Source organism: Cetorhinus maximus, chromosome 1 (genome assembly GCF_964194155.1).
Source record: "Cetorhinus maximus chromosome 1, sCetMax3.hap1.1, whole genome shotgun sequence".
NCBI lineage: Eukaryota > Metazoa > Chordata > Chondrichthyes > Lamniformes > Cetorhinidae > Cetorhinus > Cetorhinus maximus.
In genome coordinates this window covers 215,582,868-215,604,410 of record NC_135879.1, presented here as the reverse complement: position 1 = coordinate 215,604,410, position 21,543 = coordinate 215,582,868, and the positions used below count along the sequence as shown (strand labels likewise).

General features: G+C 48.0%; 1 protein-coding gene across 1 annotated transcript in view; it reads right to left on the bottom strand.

Annotated features, from left to right (window-relative positions):
- pstpip2 (proline-serine-threonine phosphatase interacting protein 2) overlaps nt 1–21,543 on the bottom strand; it is a 137,685-nt gene that overhangs the window by 25,384 nt on the left and 90,758 nt on the right. Inside the window, exons 7-8 of the mRNA XM_078553198.1 lie at nt 12,876–12,974; nt 2,486–2,531 (exon numbers count right to left, since the gene is read on the bottom strand). Coding sequence (XP_078409324.1) covers nt 2,486–2,531; nt 12,876–12,974 — 145 coding nt within the window. The remainder of the gene's footprint in view (nt 1–2,485; nt 2,532–12,875; nt 12,975–21,543) is intronic.

Genomic DNA, 21,543 nt, shown 5'->3' with positions numbered 1-21,543 from the left:
CGTGTGCAATATGATTCAAAGGGGCCCATTTTATATTTGCAATCAGACCATCCCGCACACATCTGCATCCTCTTTTGAAATGCCTAGTCATTTTAGACTGCGCTCCAGTGGTCACTCTACTTGTAGCAAGTGCAGATGGATTCACAGCGGCTGTTTCGATGGTTCGGTCTCAATGAGCACACCCATAGGGACCCTCAACCTATTTCCTTCACTTCCTAGTGTGATGACAGAGGGTGGCTTCAATTATTAAATGGGTTGGATTTTACGGAGTGCAATATTCCCTGCACACCTCCACCCCACCAAATGAAAAGTCAGCTGGGAGCCCGCCCACAAAAAAGCCGGGTGCCTCACAGCCATACTATGCTCGGTGGAGTGTAACTGTTTTAAGGTGAGATTTCTGTCCTCATCTGAGGAGAGCACTGCCATCAATCAGGTGGCCTGCAGTTCTGTAGTCGTGGCAGTGCCAGGTTCAAGCAATGGCCACTGCAAGAGGTTATGCAGGCCGGAATTAAAGCAAGTCCGGGTTATCAGCAGAGCCTGGCTGGCAGGACCCAGCGAGAGGGGTGGGGGGTGCCTGGGGCCAGGTTTGAGAGGCTAGGGGTTAATGGGAAGGTATGACCTTGTGGGGGTTGCCTCTGATGTGCAGAGAGAACCACTCCCCCCACCACCGAAGGAGCAAAGGAGGTCCCCCCATCTTGCCCGGCACCAGCCAGCGCAGTGAAAGCTGCCAGGCTTCTTGCTTGGCCTGGGCCTTTGCCTGCCGTGGGTAAAATAGCAGCGGATGCGGAATGAGGCCCTTAAGTGGCCACTTCTGGGCCTCGACAGGCCCAAGGACGGGCAGGCTGCGTGACGCCTCCCCACCCACTGTAAAATGGGAGACAGGTCTGGGGTGGGCGGGACGGTCACACAGCATTTTATGAGCCCCCCCCCCACCCACCCCACCCCAGCAGGGAGCCATAAAATGCAGCCCAATGGCTCTGTATACAATATGTGAGGTGCGGAGGCAGTTGCGCTCCGTGTTAGTGAGCGAAACACACACCAGTTTGAGAGGAACTCCACTCAGTTCTTGATCTGAGCCATGTCAACCAGGGAGGGAGTGAGCAGAGACTGCAGTATCTTCTTACCAGGGGAAGGAAATGTCAAGAGTGTAATGCCTGGGCAATGTCCTTTACCACTATGTGGGCTTGCAGGGACAGAGAAGCAGAAAATGTACCTACTGAATGTTTAAATAAATATAAAGGAAGGACTTATTCTGCAATAAAATTAAAAGAAATAAAATATTGTGGCACCAGACCTCCCAGCCCAGTCAAAGTGAGCCAATCAAAACAAGACAGACCCAGGCTCGATCCTCACTCTGTTCTCAATTAGCTGATCACACTTGGGCAGTGGTAGAAATACTGCAATTGGCATCAATTAGGAAGGGCAGGATTGGACAAGGTAACGGTTCTTGATTGCTATCCAATTGCTGAAGGTTCCCGATGATGAATGTTAGGTAAGATGATGATGGGACAGTGATGCCCCCATGGTAAAGGGAGAAGGTGGCATAGTGGTAATGTCACTGGACTAGTAATCGAGAGACCCAAGCTAACGCTCTGGGGACATGGGTTCAAATCCCTTCACAGCAGCTGGTGGAATTTCAATTAATAAAGCTGGAATACAAAACTGATCTCAGTAATGGTGACCATGCAACTATTATCGACTGTTGTAAAAACCCATCTGGTTCACTAATGTTCTTTAGGGAAGGAAATCTGCCATCCTTACCTGGGCCCAGACCCAGCCACCTTGACTGCCCTCTGAAATGTTCCGTTCAAGGGCAACTAAGGATGGGCAACAAATGCTAGCTTTGTCAGTGACTCCTCCATCCCATGAAACAATAGGCTGATTACACTCAATGTTAAGGATCACACGTGAAGGATGATCACTCCACTTGCAAAAGGTCAAACATTTACGCAACGAGGAATCGATGCCTTCAGGAGGGGAGAAAGAAATTTGGGTAGAAATAACAACACTGAGCTTCAGTGAAACCATTGGCATTGGAATGCTGCAAATGGGTCCTTTTTGGTCAACAGACTTGACCAATACATAAGCCAGTGGCCAGCCCCTCTACTGTAATTAATTGACCAATGCTGTAATTACACAGAATGTATAGCAAAGAAACTGGCCATTCGGCCTAACTAGCCCACGGTGGTTTTTATGCTTTACACAAGCCTCCTTTCATCCTATCTCTATATCCTTCTATTCTTCATCAATGAAAGGTCAGGAGGAGTATTTACAGGAAGTATGTGTGGTACTGAATGCAAACGATTTAATGGTAAGCAGCTATTTATTTTAAGCGTGACAAGAGAAAAGCAAGGTCATATTTAATCCAAGGGACATATACCTAATGAGCGATACTTGGTGTAACTGGCTTACCACTCACAATGTAATTGTGGTTTCCCCCCATCCCCTCCCATCACTGGAATCATTTTACTGGTGGTTCACTCACCGGCATCTTCAGCACTTTGTTTACTCTGGTTTGCCTTTGTCTGCAACTGGAAAACATAATATTGCCAGATGGAATGATAAGACAACAGCACAATCACAGAGCGCACATTAAACCATTCTCATGCCAAGCCTCTCATCAGACTCTCAGTCATGGGGTTGGTATGGATAGCAATAGCACTAAGCAGAAAGGAGGAGCCATTTTCTTTCCTCCCTTCTTTTCCACCTAAGTCATTGGCTGGCTTTCAATGTCACTGGATGTACTTCAATGTCAGTGTGGCACCCCATCAGTAATTCACTGCCTAGACTGTTGTGCTCACGTCTCTGGAGTAGGACTTAAACCCATAACCTTTGACTCAGAGGAGTGCTGCACTGTTGGAACTGCCATTTTTTGGATGAGATGTTAAACCCAGGCTCCATTCACACTCTCGGGTGGATGTAAAAGATCCCAGGGCACGATTTCAAAGAAGAGCAGAGAGTTATCCTGGGTGTGCTGGCCAATATTTATCCCTCATTCAACATCATAAAAAGCAGATTATCTGGTCATTAACCTTGCTAGCTCTGGGAGCTTGCTGTGCACCAATTGACTATCGTACTTCCTAGAACATTTCAGAAGTACCTGACTGACTCTAAAGCACTTTAAGAAGTGCTGAGGCAGTGAAACGCGCTGTACAAACACAAGTTCTTCCTTATTTCTTATGAGGTTAATTGTGAACATCATCAGGTGACTGGAGAAAAAGGGAACAAAGGAGAAGAGAGAGCTGTAAAGATGGAACTGGGAGGAAATGAGGCTGGAAAGTCTGTGCCTTTTACCAATCAAAATTAAATCTTTTACTTTAAAACTTCAAGGTCCAAAATTGGGAAGGGACATTGGCCCTTATTTTTATATAGAAAATGTGACTGTTGCTGTGGTCTAAATTGCACTGTTGCTGTGAAGTATTACTGCTTCTCCTAGGTGAACAAGTAAATTAAAACACACTCCATCAACACACCACTCACAGCCCAGTATACTCCATCAACACATCACTCACAGCCCAGTGTACTCCATCAACACAGCACTCACAGCCCAGTGTACTCCATCAACACAACACTCACAGCCCAGTGTACTCCATCAACACAGCACTCACAGCCCAGTGTACTCCATCAACACAGCACTCACAGCCCAGTGTGCACCATCGACACAGCACTCACAGCCCAGAGTACACCATCGACACAGCACTCACAGCCCAGAGTACACCATCGACACAGCACTCACAGCCCAGTGTACTCCATCAATACAGCACTCACAGCCCAGTGTACTCCATCAATACAGCACTCACAGCCCATTATACTCCATCAACACACCACTCACAGCCCAGTGTACACCATCGACACAGCACTCACAGCCCAGTGTACTGCATCAATATAGCACTCACAGCCCAGTGTACTGCATCAATACAGCACTCACAGCCCAGTGTGCACCATCAATACAGCACTCACAGCCCAGTGTACTCCATCAATACAGCACTCAGCCCAGGGTACACCATCAATACAGCACTCACAGCCCAGTGTACTGCATCAATACAGCACTCACAGCCCAGTGTACTCCATCAATACAGCACTCACAGCCCAGTGTACTCCATCAATGCAGCACTCAGCCCAGTGTACTGCATCAATACAGCACTCACAGCCCAGTGTACTCCATCAATACAGCACTCACAGCCCAGTGTACACCATCAATACAGCACTCACAGCCCAGTTTACTGCATCAATACAGCACTCACAGCCCAGTGTACTCCATCAATACAGCACTCACAGCCCAGTGTACTGCATCAACACAGCACTCACAGCCCAGTGTACTGCATTAATACAGCACTCACAGCCCAGTGTACTGCATTAATACAGCACTCACAGCCCAGTGTACACCATCAATACAACACTCACAGCCCAGTGTACTGCATCGACACAGCACTCACAGCCCAGTGTACACCATCAATACAGCACTCACAGCCCAGTGTACACCATCAATACAGCACTCACAGCCCAGTGTACTCCATCAATACAGCACTCACAGCCCAGTGTACTGCATCAATACAGCACTCACAGCCCAGTGTACACCATCAATACAGCACTCACAGCCCAGTGTACACCATCAATACAGCACTCACAGCCCAGTGTACACCATCAATACAGCACTCACAGCCCAGTGTACTGCATCAATACAGCACTCACAGCCCAGTGTACACCATCAATACAGCACTCACAGCCCAGTGTACACCATCAATACAGCACGCACAGCCCAGTGTACACCATCAATACAGCACTCACAGCCCAGTGTACTCCATCGACACAACACTCACAGCCCAGTGTACTCCATCAATACAGCACTCACAGCCCAGTGTACTGCATCAACACAGCACTCACAGCCCAGTGTACTGCATCAATACAGCACTCACAGCCCAGTGTACTCCATCAATACAGCACTCACAGCCCAGTGTACTGCATCAACACAGCACTCACAGCCCAGTGTACTCCATCAACACAGCACTCACAGCCCAGTGTACTGCATCGACACAACATTCACAGCCCAGTGTACTCCATCAATACAGCACTCACAGCCCAGTGTACTGCATCAACACAGCACTCACAGCCCAGTGTACTGCATCAATACAGCACTCACAGCCCAGTGTACTCCATCGACACAGCACTCACAGCCAAGTGTACTGCATCAATACATCACTCACAGCCCAGTGTACACCATCAATACAGCACTCACAGCCCAGTGTACTGCATCAACACAGCACTCACAGCCCAGCGTACACCATCAATACAGCACTCACAGCCCAGTGTACTGCATCAATACAGCACTCACAGCCCAGTGTACTCCATCAAAACAGCACTCACAGCCCAGTGTACTCCATCAACACAGCACTCACAGCCCAGTGTACTGCATCGACACAGCACTCACAACCCAGTGTACACCATCGACACAGCACTCACAGCCCAGTGTACTGCATCAATACAGGACTCTCAGCCCAGTGTACTCCATCAATACAGCACTCACGGCCCAGTGTACTGCATCAATACAGCACTCACAGCCCAGTGTACACCATCGACACAGCACTCACAGCCCAGTGTACTCCATCAATACAACACTCACAGCCCAGTGTACACCATCGACACAGCACTCACAACCCAGTGTACTGCATCAATACAACACTCACAGCCCAGTGTACACCATCAATACAGCACTCACAGCCCAGTGTACTGCATCAGTACAGCACTCACAGCCCAGTGTACACCATCGACACAGCACTCACAGCCCAGAGTACTGCATCAATACAACACTCACAGCCCAGTGTACACCATCGACACAGCACTCACAGCCCAGTGTACACCATCAATACAGCACTCACAGCCCAGTGTACTGCATCAATACAGCACTCACAGCCCAGTGTACTCCATCAACACAGCACTCACAGCCCAGTGTACTCCATCAATACAGCACTCACAGCCCAGTGTACACCATCAATACAGCACTCACAGCCCAGTGTACTCCATCGGCACAGCACTCACAGCCCAGTGTACTGCATCAATACAGCACTCACAGCCCAGTGTACACCATCAACACAGCACTCACAGCCCAGTGTACACCATTGACACAACACTCACAGCCCAGTGTACACCATCGACACAGCACTCACAGCCCAGTGTACACCATCAATACAGCACTCACAGCCCAGTCTACTGCATCAATACAGCACTCAAAGCCCAGTGTACTCCATCAATACAGCACTCACAGCCCAGTGTACACCATCAATACAGCACACACAGCCCAGTGTACACCATCAATACAGCACTCACAGCCCAGTGTACTGCATCAACACAGCACTCAGAGCCCAGTGTACACCATCAATACAGCACTCACAGCCCAGTGTACTCCATCAACACAACACTCACAGCCCAGTGTACTGCATCAATACAGCACTCACAGCCCAGTGTACTGCATCAACACAGCACTCAGAGCCCAGTGTACTGCATCAATACAGCACTCACAGCCCAGTGTACTCCATCAATACAGCACTCACAGCCCAGTGTACTGCATCAACACAGCACTCACAGCCCAGTGTACTCCATCAACACAGCACTCACAGCCCAGTGTACTCCATCGACACAACACTCACAGCCCAGTGTACTCCATCAATAAAGCACTCACAGCCCAGTGTACTGCATCAACACAGCACTCACAGCCCAGTGTACTGCATCAATACAGCACTCACAGCCCAGTGTACTCCATCGACACAGCACTCACAGCCAAGTGTACTGCATCAATACATCACTCACAGCCCAGTGTACACCATCAATACAGCACTCACAGCCCAGTGTACTGCATCAATACAGCACTCACAGCCCAGTGTACACCATCAATACAGCACTCACAGCCCAGTGTACTGCATCAACACAGCACTCACAGCCCAGCGTACACCATCAATACAGCACTCACAGCCCAGTGTACTGCAGCAACACAGCACTCACAGCCCAGTGTACTCCATCAACACAGCACTCACAGCCCAGTGTACTCCATCAATACAGCACTCACAGCCCAGTGTACACCATCAACACAGCACTGACAACCCAGTGTACACCATCGACACAGCACTCACAGCCCAGTGTACTGCATCGACACAGCACTCACAACCCAGTGTACACCATCGACACAGCACTCACAGCCCAGTGTACTGCATCAGTACAACACTCACAGCCCAGTGTACTCCATCAATACAGCACTCACAGCCCAGTGTACTGCATCGACACAGCACTCACAGCCCAGTGTACTGCATCAATACGGCACTCACAGCCCAGTGTACTGCATCAATACAGCACTCACAGCCCAGTGTACTGCATCAATACAGCACTCACAGCCCAGTGTACACCATCAATACAGCACTCACAGCCCAGTGTACTGCATCAATACAGCACTCACAGCCCAGTGTACACCATCGACACAGCACTCACAGCCCAGTGTACTCCATCAATACAGCACTCACAGCCCAGTGTACTGCATCAATACAGCACTCACAGCCCAGTGTACACCATCGACACAGCACTCACAGCCCAGTGTACTCCATCAATACAACACTCACAGCCCAGTGTACACCATCAATACAGCACTCACAGCCCAGTGTACTGCATCAGTACAGCACTCACAGCCCAGTGTACACCATCGACACAGCACTCACAGCCCAGAGTACTGCATCAATACAACACTCACAGCCCAGTGTACACCATCGACACAGCACTCACAGCCCAGTGTACACCATCAATACAGCACTCACAGCCCAGTGTACTGCATCAATACAGCACTCACAGCCCAGTGTACTCCATCAACACAGCACTCACAGCCCAGTGTACTCCATCAATACAGCACTCACAGCCCAGTGTACACCATCAATACAGCACTCACAGCCCAGTGTACTCCATCGACACAGCACTCATAGCCCAGTGTACTGCATCAATACAGCACTCACAGCCCAGTGTACACCATCAACACAGCACTCACAGCCCAGTGTACTCCATCAATACAGCACTCACAGCCCAGTGTACACCATCAATACAACACTCACAGCCCAGTGTACTCCATCAACACAACACTCACAGCCCAGTGTACACCATCAACACAGCACTCACAGCCCAGTGTACACCATTGACACAGCACTCACAGCCCAGTGTACACCATTGACACAACACTCACAGCCCAGTGTACTCTATCAATACAGCACTCACAGCCCAGTGTACTCCATCAATACAACACTCACAGCCCAGTGTACTCCATCAACACAACACTCACAGCCCAGTGTACACCATCAACACAGCACTCACAGCCCAGTGTACACCATTGACACAACACTCACAGCCCAGTGTACACCATCGACAAAGCACTCACAGCCCAGTGTACACCATCAATACAGCACTCACAGCCCAGTGTACTGCATCAATACAGCACTCACAGCCCAGTGTACACCATCAATACAGCACTCACAGCCCAGTGTACTCCATCAATACAGCACTCACAGCCCAGTGTACTCCATCAATACAGCACTCACAGCCCAGTGTATTGCATCAACACAGCACTCACAGCCCAGTGTACTCCATCAATACAGCACTCAGAGCCCAGTGTACTGCATCAATACAGCACTCACAGCCCAGTGTACTCCATCAATACAGCACTCACAGCCCAGTGTACTCCATCAATACAGCACTCACAGCCCAGTGTACACCATCGACACAACACTCACAGCCCAGTGTACACCATCGACACAACACTCACAGCCCAGTGTACTGCATCAATACAGCACTCACAGCCCAGTGTACACCATCGACACAACGCTCACAGCCCAGTGTACACCATCGACACAACACTCACAGCCCAGTGTACTGCATCGATACAGCACTCACAGCCCAGTGTACTGCATCAATACAGCACTCACAGCCCAGTTTACACCATCGACACAACACTCACAGCCCAGTGTACTGCATCAATACAGCACTCACAGCCCAGTGTACTGCATCAATACAGCACTCACAGCCCAGTGTACTGCATCAATACAGCACTCACAGCCCAGTGTACTGCATCAATACAGCACTCACAGCCCAGTGTACTGCATCAATACAGCACTCACAGCCCAGTGTACTGCATTAATACAGCACGCACAGCCCAGTGTACACCATCGACACAACACTCACAGCCCAGTGTACTGCATCGACACAGCACTCACAGCCCAGTGTACACCATCAATACAGCACTCACAGCCCAGTGTGCACCATCGACACAGCACTCACAGCCCAGTGTACACCATCAACACAGCACTCACAGCCCAGCGTACACCATCAATACAGCACTCACAGCCCAGTGTACACCATCGACACAGCACTCACAGCCCAGTGTACTGCATCAATACAACACTCACAGCCCAGCGTACACCATCAATACAGCACTCACAGCCCAGTGTGCACCATCGACACAGCACTCACAGCCCAGTGTACTGCATCAACACAGCACTCACAGCCCAGTGTACTGCATCAATACAGCACTCACAGCCCAGTGTACTGCATCAATACAGCACTCACAGCCCAGTGTACTGCATCGACACAGCACTCACAACCCAGTGTACACCATCAATACAGCACTCACAGCCCAGTGTACTGCATCAATACAGCACTCACAGCCCAGTGTACTGCATCAATACAGCACTCACAGCCCAGTGTACTGCATCGACACAGCACTCACAACCCAGTGTACACCATCAATACAGCACTCACAGCCCAGTGTACTGCATCAATACAGCACTCACAGCCCAGTGTACTGCATCAATACAGCACTCACAGCCCAGTGTACACCATCAATACAGCACTCACAGCCCAGTGTACTGCATCAATATGGCACTCACAGCCCAGTGTACTGCATCAATACAGCACTCACAGCCCAGTGTACACCATCAATACAGCACTCACAGCCCAGTGTACTGCATCAACACAGCACTCACAGCCCAGTGTACACCATCAATACAGTACTCACAGCCCAGTGTACTGCATCAACACAGCATTCACAGCCCAGTGTACACCATCAATACAGCACTCACAGCCCAGTGTACACCATCAATACAGCACTCACAGCCCAGTGTACACCATCAATACAGCACTCACAGCCCAGTGTACACCATCAATACAGCACTCACAGCCCAGTGTACACCATCAATACAGCACTCACAGCCCAGTGTACACCATCAATACAGCACTCACAGCCCAGTGTACACCATCAATACAGCACTCACAGCCCAGTGTACACCATCAATACAGCACTCACAGCCCAGTGTACTCCATCGACACAGCACTCACAACCCAGTGTACACCATCAATACAGCACTCACAGCCCAGTGTACACCATCAATACAGCACTCACAACCCAGTGTACTCCATCGACACAGCACTCACAGCCCAGTGTACTGCATCAACACAGCACTCACAACCCAGTGTACCGCATCAACACAGCACTCACAGCCCAGTGTACACCATCGACACAACACTCACAGCCCAGTGTACACCATCGACACAACACTCACAGCCCAGTGTACTCCATCGACACAGCACTCACAGCCCAGTGTACACCATCGACACAACACTCACAGCCCAGTGTACACCATCGACACAACACTCACAGCCCAGTGTACTCCATCGACACAGCACTCACAGCCCAGTGTACTGCATCAACACAGCACTCACAGCCCAGTGTGCACCATCAATACAGCACTCACAGCCCACTGTACTGCATCAACACAGCACTCACAGCCCAGTGTACACCATCAATACAGCACTCACAACCCAGTGTACACCATCAATACCGCACCTACTGCCCAGTGTACACCATCAACACAGCACTCACAGCCCAGTGTACTGCATCAATACAGCACTCACAACCCAGTGTACTGCATCAATACAGCACTCAATGCCCAGTGTATTGCATCGACACAGCACTCACAGCCCAGTGTGCACCATCGACACAGCACTCACAGCCCAGTGTGCACCATCAATACAGCACTCACAGCCCAGTGTACTGCATCAATACAGCACTCACAACCCAGTGTACTGCATCAATACAGCACTCACAACCCAATGTGCACCATCAATACAGCACTCACAGCCCAGTGTACTCCATCAATACAGCACTCACAGCCCAGTGTACACCATCAATACAGCACTCACAGCCCAGTGTACTCCATCAATACAGTACTCACAGCCCAGTGTACTCCATCAATACAGCACTCACAGCCCAGTGTACACCATCAATACAGCACTCACAGCCCAGTGTACACCATCAATACAGCACTCACCGCCCAGTGTACTGCATCAACACAGCACTCACAGCCCAGTGTACACCATCAATACAGCACTCACAGCCCAGTGTACTGCATCAATACAGCACTCACAGCCCAGTGTACTGCATCAATACAGCACTCACAACCCAGTGTACTGCATCAATACAGCACTCACAGCCCAGTGTACTGCATCAATACAGCACTCACAGCCCAGTGTACTGCATCAATACAGCACTCACAGCCCAGTGTGCACCATCAATACAGCACTCACAGCCCAGTGTACTGCATCAATACAGCACTCACAGCCCAGTGTACTGCATCAATACAGCACTCACAGCCCAGTGTACTGCATCAATACAGCACTCACAGCCCAGTGTACTGCATCAATACAGCACTCACAGCCCAGTGTACTCCATCAATACAGCACTCACAGCCCAGTGTACTGCATCAACACAGCACTCACAGCCCAGTGTACTGCATCAATACAGCACTCACAGCCCAGTGTACTCCATCAATACAGCACTCACAGCCCAGTGTACTCCATCAATACAGCACTCACAGCCCAGTGTACTCCATCAATACAGCACTCACAGCCCAGTGTACACCATCGACACAGCACTCACAGCCCAGTGTACTGCATCAATACAGCACTCACTGCCCAGTGTACTGCATCAATACAGCACTCACAGCCCAGTGTACTGCATCAATACAGCACTCACAGCCCAGTGTACTGCATCAATACAGCACTCACAGCCCAGTGTACACCATAAATACAGCACTCACAGCCCAGTGTACTGCATCAACACAGCACTCACAGCCCAGTGTACTGTATCAATACAGCACTCACAGCCCAGTGTACTCCATCAATACAGCACTCACAGCCCAGTGTACACCATCGACACAGCACTCACAGCCCAGTGTACTGCATGAACACAGCACTCACAGCCCAGTGTACACCATCAACACAGCACTCACAGCCCTGTGTACTGCATCAATACAGCACTCACAGCCCAGTGTACTGCATCAATACAGCACTCACAACCCAGTGTACTGCATCAATACAGCACTCACAACCCAGTGTACTGCATCAATACAGCACTCACAACCCAGTGTACTCCATCAATACAGCACTCACAGCCCAGTGTACTCCATCAACACAGCACTCACAGCCCAGTGTTCTCCCTACATATCTCTCACATTACAAACATTCTGAATAGCTGTCTCTGCTCCAGTTCATTTGGCCAAATGTAGTGAAGTGTGCCTGAGTGTCTAGGATACTGTGGAAAAGAGATACTGGGTGATCATGATGGGAGTTTCAGTGTTTCTTCATCATAGAACTTCTTTCTTTGGTTCTGTAACCTGCTCTTTTGCTGAACACTATGGTAGTCAGATGGGGCCTAAGTGATGCACCAATGTTCAACCTTTACCTTAAGCAAAGTAAAATAATTTACGGGATGGAACGGAAACAGAATAGTATCAGAAATGTTGGTAGATAAGCAACAGAGCAGAACATTTTAAAGAGCTATTGTGAGGAATTCTTACTTTCTCTTGCTGTTTCGAATTGCTGATCCCAGAACTTCGATTCAGCATCTGTTCAACCTCATCCTTTTCTTTACATTTTTGCTCGTAAGTCTTCTTGGACTAGAGTAAATACAAAAGAATGAACTATAATTCACAAAACAGAGATTCCAAAGGAAGGTTCTAACCCTGATCCATTTACCCCAGTATCTTTCTGTAACCAGTTACGTTTTCTCCTACTAATGTGGGTGATATAATGTTAGGCAGGGAGGTCAATCCCTTTATAAGAGGGTATCATGTCGTGAGAGAGATGCAAACCCACCACAATGGGTTTCACTGCTGGGCAGTGAGGAACAATCCCAGTATAATGGGGGTTTCATTTTTCTAGTGAAAGAAGTTACATTGGGTGTAATGCCAGCCACTGGGTGATTTCCTCTAATGGAGATAACAATATCAGTCAGTGAGGAACAATCCCACTGTGACAGGCACAATATCAGTCAGTGAGGAACAATCCCACTATAACAGGTACAATATCAGTCAGTGAGGAACAATCTCACTGTGACAGGCACAATATCAGTCAGTGAGGAACAATCCCGCTGTGACAGGCACAATATCAGTCAGTGAGGAACAATCTCACTGTGACAGACACAATATCAGTCAGTGAGGAACAGTCCCACTGTGACAGGTACAATATCAGTCAGTGAGGAACAATCTCACTGTGACAGGCACAATATCAGTCAGTGAGGAACAGTCCCACTGTGACAGGTACAATATCAGTCAGTGAGGAACAATCTCACTGTGACAGGCACAATATCAGTCAGTGAGGAACAATCCCACTATAACAGGTACAATATCAGTCAGTGAGGAACAATCTCACTGTGACAGGTACAATATCAGTCAGTGAGGAACAGTCCCACTGTGACAGGTACAATATCAGTCAGTGAGGAACAATCTCACTGTGACAGGCACAATATCAGTCAGTGAGGAACAATCTCACTATAACAGGTACAATATCAGTCAGTGAGGAACAATCCCACGTGACAGGCACAATATCAGTCAGTGAGGAACAATCTCACTATAACAGGTACAATATCAGTCAGTGAGGAACAATCTCACTATAACAGGTACAATATCAGTCAGTGAGGAACAATCTCACTGTGACAGGCACAATATCAGTCAGTGAGGAACAATCCCGCTGTGACAGGCACAATATCAGTCAGTGAGGAACAATCTCACTGTGACAGACACAATATCAGTCAGTGAGGAACAGTCCCACTGTGACAGGTACAATATCAGTCAGTGAGGAACAATCTCACTGTGACAGGCACAATATCAGTCAGTGAGGAACAATCCCACTATAACAGGTACAATATCAGTCAGTGAGGAACAATCTCACTGTGACAGGTACAATATCAGTCAGTGAGGAACAGTCCCACTGTGACAGGTACAATATCAGTCAGTGAGGAACAATCTCACTGTGACAGGCACAATATCAGTCAGTGAGGAACAATCTCACTATAACAGGTACAATATCAGTCAGTGAGGAACAATCCCACGTGACAGGCACAATATCAGTCAGTGAGGAACAATCTCACTATAACAGGTACAATATCAGTCAGTGAGGAACAATCTCACTATAACAGGTACAATATCAGTCAGTGAGGAACAATCTCACTATAACAGGTACAATATCAGTCAGTGAGGAACAATCCCACTATAACAGGTACAATATCAGTCAGTGAGGAACAATCCCACTATAACAGGTACAATATCAGTCAGTGAGGAACAATCTCACTGTGACAGGCACAATATCAGTCAGTGAGGAACAATCTCACTGTGACAGGCACAATATCAGTCAGTGAGGAACAATCTCACTATAACAGGTACAATATCAGTCAGTGAGGAACAATCCCACTGTGACAGGCACAATATCAGTCAGTGAGGAACAATCCCACTATAACAGGTACAATATCAGTCAGTGAGGAACAATCCCACTATAACAGGCACAATATCAGTTAGTGAGGAACAATCTCACTGTGACAGGCACAATATCAGTCAGTGAGGAACAATCTCACTGTGACAGGCACAATATCAGTCAGTGAGGAACAGTCCCATTGTGACAGGCACAATATCAGTCAGTGAGGAACAATCTCACTGTGACAGGCACAATATCAGTCAGTGAGGAACAATCCCACTGTGACAGGCACAATATCAGTCAGTGAGGAACAATCCCACTGTGACAGGCACAATATCAGTCAGTGAGGAACAATCCCGCTGTGTCAGGCACAATATCAGTCAGTGAGGAACAATCCCACTGTGACAGGCACAATATCAGTCAGTGAGGAACAATCCCGCTGTGACAGGCACAATATCAGTCAGTGAGGAACAATCCCACTGTGACAGGCACAATATCAGTCAGTGAGGAACCATCCCACTGTGACAGGCACAATATCAGTCAGTGAGGAACAATCTCACTGTGACAGGCACAATATCAGTCAGTGAGGAACAATCCCGCTGTGACAGGTATAACGTCAGTCAGTGAGGAACAGTCCCACTGTGACAGGCACAATATCTGTCAGTGAGGAACAATCTCACTGTGACAGGCACAATATCAGTCAGTGAGGAACAATCTCACTGTGACAGGCACAATATCAGTCAGTGAGGAACAATCCCGCTGTGACAGGTATAACGTCAGTCAGTGAGGAACAGTCCCACTGTGACAGGCACAATATCTGTCAGTGAGGAACAATCCCGCTGTGACAGGTATAATGTCAGTTCAGTCAGTGAAGAACAATCCCACTGAAGTGGGAAATTGGGCCTGAACTTTCCTGAGGGCATTGGGATCCCAAAATCAGGACCATATGTGGGTCCTGAGCCCATGCATATGCTTGCTGCACCTGCTGGAACAACTTTACACGAAATGACCTCCTACTTGGTCACCCTCCATGTTTACTGTCCAATTACAGATAGAAGGCGGATCAGAGAAATGGAAGACTGCAGCAACATCCCCTGTGCAACCAGATACATTGAAAGCTGACATCACGCAGACTAGGCAGATTTCAAATTTGGACAATGCTGGTCCTGGCAATGCCTGCATCGTCATCACCTGAAAAAAGAAATGTGAAGCAGCAAGGTGGGTCCTGCAGTAGTGTTACTGAAAAGGGCCAGGCACCCTGTTTGTGGTTGAGTTAAAATTTATGGAACTTTTTCCACTGGAAAGCATCTGAAAATACCCTGGAGCTTTTCAGTGCATCTTCCAGTGAGTGATGTTGCACCCTCACAGGGATAACAGAAGAGCAGTTGAATTATCCACACAAAAGGCTGCAACAGGTTGAGGGGGGCGGGTGGGAGGGGAAGCAGTGGCCGTGCCTCTGGGTCTGCAGCATGACAGGAAACTGGAGCACAGGTTACAGAGACAGCAAGGTCTGCAAGATGTCCTCTGTCCAGTTGGAGCTGGATTCCTCCATGTTACTCAACATCGACACAAGGCTGTTTGGTATATCTACCAGTGCATCCAGCATCTTAGGACGGTATTTAATGTAGGCGATAGGGATCGCCTGCTGGTTGCAGTGCAGGTGAGAGCCCTGCATCGCCTCTTTTCGTAAAGGCCCACCTGATCGAGTGCCACTCTGGCACTTGACAGGCCAGCGGCGGGTCTTCCTGGGATCAAGGACTCCCAGGGCGGAAGTCCCACCTGCCAAGAGCTGTCGGCCAATCAGAGGGTGGCAGCTCGATTGAATGGCAACACCAGCGGGGAGGCCGTGGCTGCTGACAGGACAAGACCCACCTGAGGCCTAGGATCATCACTGGACCCAAAGCCACAGATGAGTGATGATGGGAGGGACTTCATGGGTTGTGGGGGGGGGTTGTGGGGAGCGGTTGATGGGGAGAATGGCAGCAAAGGCAGGACGTAGCTCTCAGCCCTTCCTGATGGCAGGTTCCTCAGGCACTGAGTACCTATGAACAAGGGACCTTACCCCCACCCCAGGAGCCTGTTAGCAACCCTGCCTGGGTTTACTTGTTGTTTCCATTTGACGAGCCGCTCTACCCACCGGTGGGTTAATACCAGTGGCGGCAGGATGAGACCCTTAAGTGGCATTAATTGCCCACTTAATTGCAGCAAGATGGGAAGGCTGTCCACTGGCCTTCCTGCCATGGACTTAATCAAGGTGGAGGTGGCCACCTGATCAAACTCACCACGGGGGAGAGCATTAAATTCCACCCTTGGCGTACATGACCTTCAGCATTCTCCTGCATACTGCCCTATTGAAGTCCTCGCCTGAAGCTCTGGCGGCCGTGCTTGTCTGCTACCTCAGCCTCTGGTGAACTGGCATGTCATGAAGGTATAATAATTTTCATAATATTTATCTGGTTTATTGTAAAGTAGGTTTAGGGGGGTAAATAGTTAGGTCTGTGTGTGTGTGTGTGTGTGTGTGTGTGTGTGTGTGATTTAATTACATTTTGTAGCCAAGCAGACTGCAAGTTGAAGTTATCAAAAGAAGTAAAATGCAGAAGTGTCTTTAATATGCTAATGAGTAAACATGGTTGGGGTTTTAGCATGTAAGGGAATTTTCATTTTTAGATAGATGAACGGGGATTTGGTTTTCAAAGGGATCTGTATGTTTACAAATAGCCAAACAAGCAAGCTAAGGAATGTTTATTTTTCTCAAGGGTTACTGACAATATATAGTGGCAACATGAAAGGATTTATATTACGCGAAAGATAAAGTTCCAAAGACATGGTAACAATAGAATTTACATATTAAAAAGCAGAGAAGCATATATGAAGGAGAGTGAGGCTGTGTGTCAGGGGAAAGCATTGTAAGATCTAACAGAAGTGTGTGAAGCCTCCAGCATTTGTGCATAAACCTGCCGTCTACAGAAACTGAAGCTGGAGAGAGCCATTTTACATTCCACTATTCAGGGTATTGTGTTAATTTGCTGGATCTGTTTAAAATCTAAAATCTATTTTTGGACAACTGCCTTAACGTGGGTGTAACTGGGAGCCAGGTTAATTAGGGATTTTAGGAGTTATTATAATAATTTGTAGTTCTATGTATGTGCTTGAAATCCCTTTTGTTAATAAATATGTTAATTTAGTTTTTTAAAAGATCTCTAAAGTCCTGGTGGACTTATTACTTCTGAATTCAGGGCACGCATCTCAAAATAAATACAAATTGCAGAACTGTTGTGATAGTGCGATCAAGTTTCCCTCGTGGATTTGATCTGCCAGGCACACATCACCAGCCACGTCATAACAGGCAAACAAATCATCCTTCGCCCTGGCCTGCTCTGGTCCACTTGTTCCTCACCATGTGCTGATTCAAACTCTATTCTACCTTCCAAGGTAAGTGCAATGCTAGTGTCTGAGCTGGTGCCTGTGAGTGCCAGATCAATCAGTACCTGGATCTGCACCTAAAGTGCTGTGAGGTGCAGGGCTATGGGCCGGGTGCAAGAAGGTGGGATTAGAAAGGGCACCTGGGTGTCCTCAGGCTGGCATGGACAAGATGGGCCGAATGGCCTCCTTCTGTGCTGTAACTTTTCTATGGTTCTAATGAATGCCCTCTTCATCACTGTACTGTTAGTCTTCTCCCTTCCTCTTTGGGCTGCTATGGCTGTGCAGGTGACAGCTCATGGCTGCCTGAAATTAGGAAATCAGAGAGGCAAGGTTCTTGCAATGAAAGGGGTATGGGGGTGGGTGCAAAAGGTCCATGGGTTGCACCATCTGCAGCTTACTCGTCATTCCAGGGAGCAGGAAAAGGATGAGCTGGGAGTTGACAAGGGGCAATAGGCAGGAACATGCCATCACCCTCAATGTTCTCAGCAACAGTGGATGTTGTGGGCCCTGTCACAGCCGGCCCCATAATGCAGAGAACCATCTCCTCCACTGAGCTCTGGAGATGCAGGCATCCTTGTTAACTTCATTCTGCCCTGCTCTCTTCCATTGTGTGCCATCTTGTCCTGCAAGAGACCATGTTGGTGGCACTGTTTGGGTGTTGTACCTGCATTAGCTGAACGGCATGTGGAGGCAGTGAGAGATGGATGCGAGGCTGGTAGCACTGGCAGGTGCGAGGGCGAGGTGGAGCATCTGGATGTTCCCATGAGTCCTGGGTGCCACAATGTGCTGCTGTTGGGTGAGTGAGGGGCACCTTAAGCAATGTGAGGGGCTGGTGTTGTGGTGGGTAGATATTGTCACATTCCCTGACTTGACATGAGATCAAAAGATTTCTTGTGGCACTGCTGCCAGGTTCTCAGACCCAGACTCCAAGTGATGACCTTCCTGGACCCGCTCCTATTCCTTTCTGAGGATGAGCTTTGAGGGTCTCCTAGCCAACATCGTCTCCCCCCGCACCCGCACAGAACCATGCCATCTATCCAGTGCCACACCGGTCAGTCTGAATTCCTCCATTTGTCCTGGTGTTCAATTTGTAATAATTTCCATTGTAGAAATCTTCCCTTTAAGAGGCATTCTGCCTTTTAAGAAAAAGCAGGCTACCTGTACCACATGGTGTCTAGTTATGCTCCTGTGTGCAGAGCTTGCTGGCAGCATTCAAGCAAGAAGACCAGTGCTAAAGGTGCAAGAACGTGGATAATTATCCATCAATCAATCAATCAGTCCAATGAGGTGGGAAAACAAATTTTGTGCCTTATCCATCTCCATTTGAACAGGGGTGGGAATGCTGTAAATTGTGGCATTATAGGAGGTTTGACAATGGTATCTTGCTTCCCTGGTGTCAGGATAAAGGATATCACTAAAGAAATCACAAGCAGGAGAAAGGGGAATAATCAGAAGTCATGGTCTGTGTTAGGACCAATGAGCTAGGTAAGAAAAGGATTGAGGTCCTTCATGAAGAGTTTTAGGAACTAGTAAAATGATTAAAGAACAAGGCCTCTAAGGCAGTAATCTTTAGATTAAGACCAGTGTCACGTGGTAGTGAATACATAAACAGCAAGAAAGTGCACATGAATGTGTGGCTGGAGAAATGGTGCAGGAAGGAGAGCCTCAGCTTCCTTGGGCATCGAGACCATTTCTGGGGCAAGGGGGACCTATGCAAGCCTGGCAGTTTGCGTGTGAATAGGACTGGGACCAATGGCCTTGCAGGGAGGCTAACTAATGCTCGGGGGAGGGGAGATTAAAACTAACTTGGAAGGAGGTGAGGGGAGGGGCACCAGGACATCCTCCTCGGATATTGGAGTGGTGCCAGAAGACTGGAGGATTGCAAATGTTGCACCCTTGTTCAAAAAAGGTGAGGGGGTAAATCTAATAGCAACAGGCCTATCCGTTTAATCTCAGTGCTGGCTGGGAAAACTACCAAGGACCATTGTTAAGGTCAAGTATAATAAGGGCCAGCCAACACAGGTTTAAAGGAAACCTGACTAACCTGATCAAATTCTTTGACAAAGCAACAGAGAGGGTTGTTAAAGGTAGTAAAGCACATGTCATACATATGAACTTTGATAAATAGAGTCACATGGTATTAAAGGGATGGTGTTAACTTGGATACCTAATTGGCTAACGGATAGGGGGCAGAAGCTGGTGATGAATGGATGTTTTTCTGACTGGAGAGAAGGATGCAATGGGGTTGATATTAGGGCAATTACTTTTCCTGTTTATATAGAAGTGTCATGGACTTGGGTATAGGGAGTACAAGTTTTAAGTCTGTAGATGAGACAAAACTTGGCAACATGGTAAATGTGGGACAGGGTGATAGACTTAAAGGCCACAGACACTATTATAATTGGCAGATGCAATTTAAAACAGATAAGTGTGAAATGGTGCACTTTGGAAGAAACAATGTGAAGAGGCAGTTTAATCTAAATGGTATTATTTTGAAGGCGGGTGATGTGAAGAACAGAGGGATCTCAGGGTACATATTTACGAATCCTTAAAGTTGGCAGTTAAAAAAGCATATGGGTTGTTTGGCTTTGTAAATGAAAGGCACTGAATACAAAAGGAGGAAGTTATGCTAAATCTTTACACATTTCTGGTTAGGTCTCAGCTGGAGTATTGTGTACAATTCTGGATACCATATTTTAGGAAGGATGTCAAGGCCTCAGAGGAGATTTATCAGCAAAATTGAGAAGCTTCAGTCATGCGGAGAGATTGGAAAAGCTGGGATTGTTCTCCTTAAAGAGAGGGTTAAGGGAAGACCTAATAGAATTATTCTAAGTGGGGTTTTGATACAACAAGTAGGGACAAAACTGTTTTCTTTGGCGAGTACCATATAATACTTGAGTAATGGTCGATCTTGTGTCTAAGTCGACCCCAACTTTTGGTCAAAAATCCAAAGTCTTTCTACTTACCACCCACTCACTGCTGAAGTCAAATTCACCCTGGTGCAAACCTACTCACTGATGGAATCATAGAATAGCACACCATCGAAGGTGATTGTTCAGCTCCCTGTGTCTGTGCACATCAACATGTGATATAAGGCTACCACCTCACTGGTGTGCACTGCATTCCCATCAATCCTGCCTTCTAATTTGGCAACATGGTATCAAGAAGGAACAGCAGATGCACAGCCCAGCTCAAAGTTGTTGAGACTGCAGAGCAGACAAATAATTGTGCAGCAAGTATAGATTTCAAGATATTGGAGAAGAATGTTAGAGATTGGAGAAAGCTCTTGAGATGCCTAAGAATAAATGTGCAAACAGTGGAAAGCCTAGCATGTGGCCGCAGTTGAAAAATAAA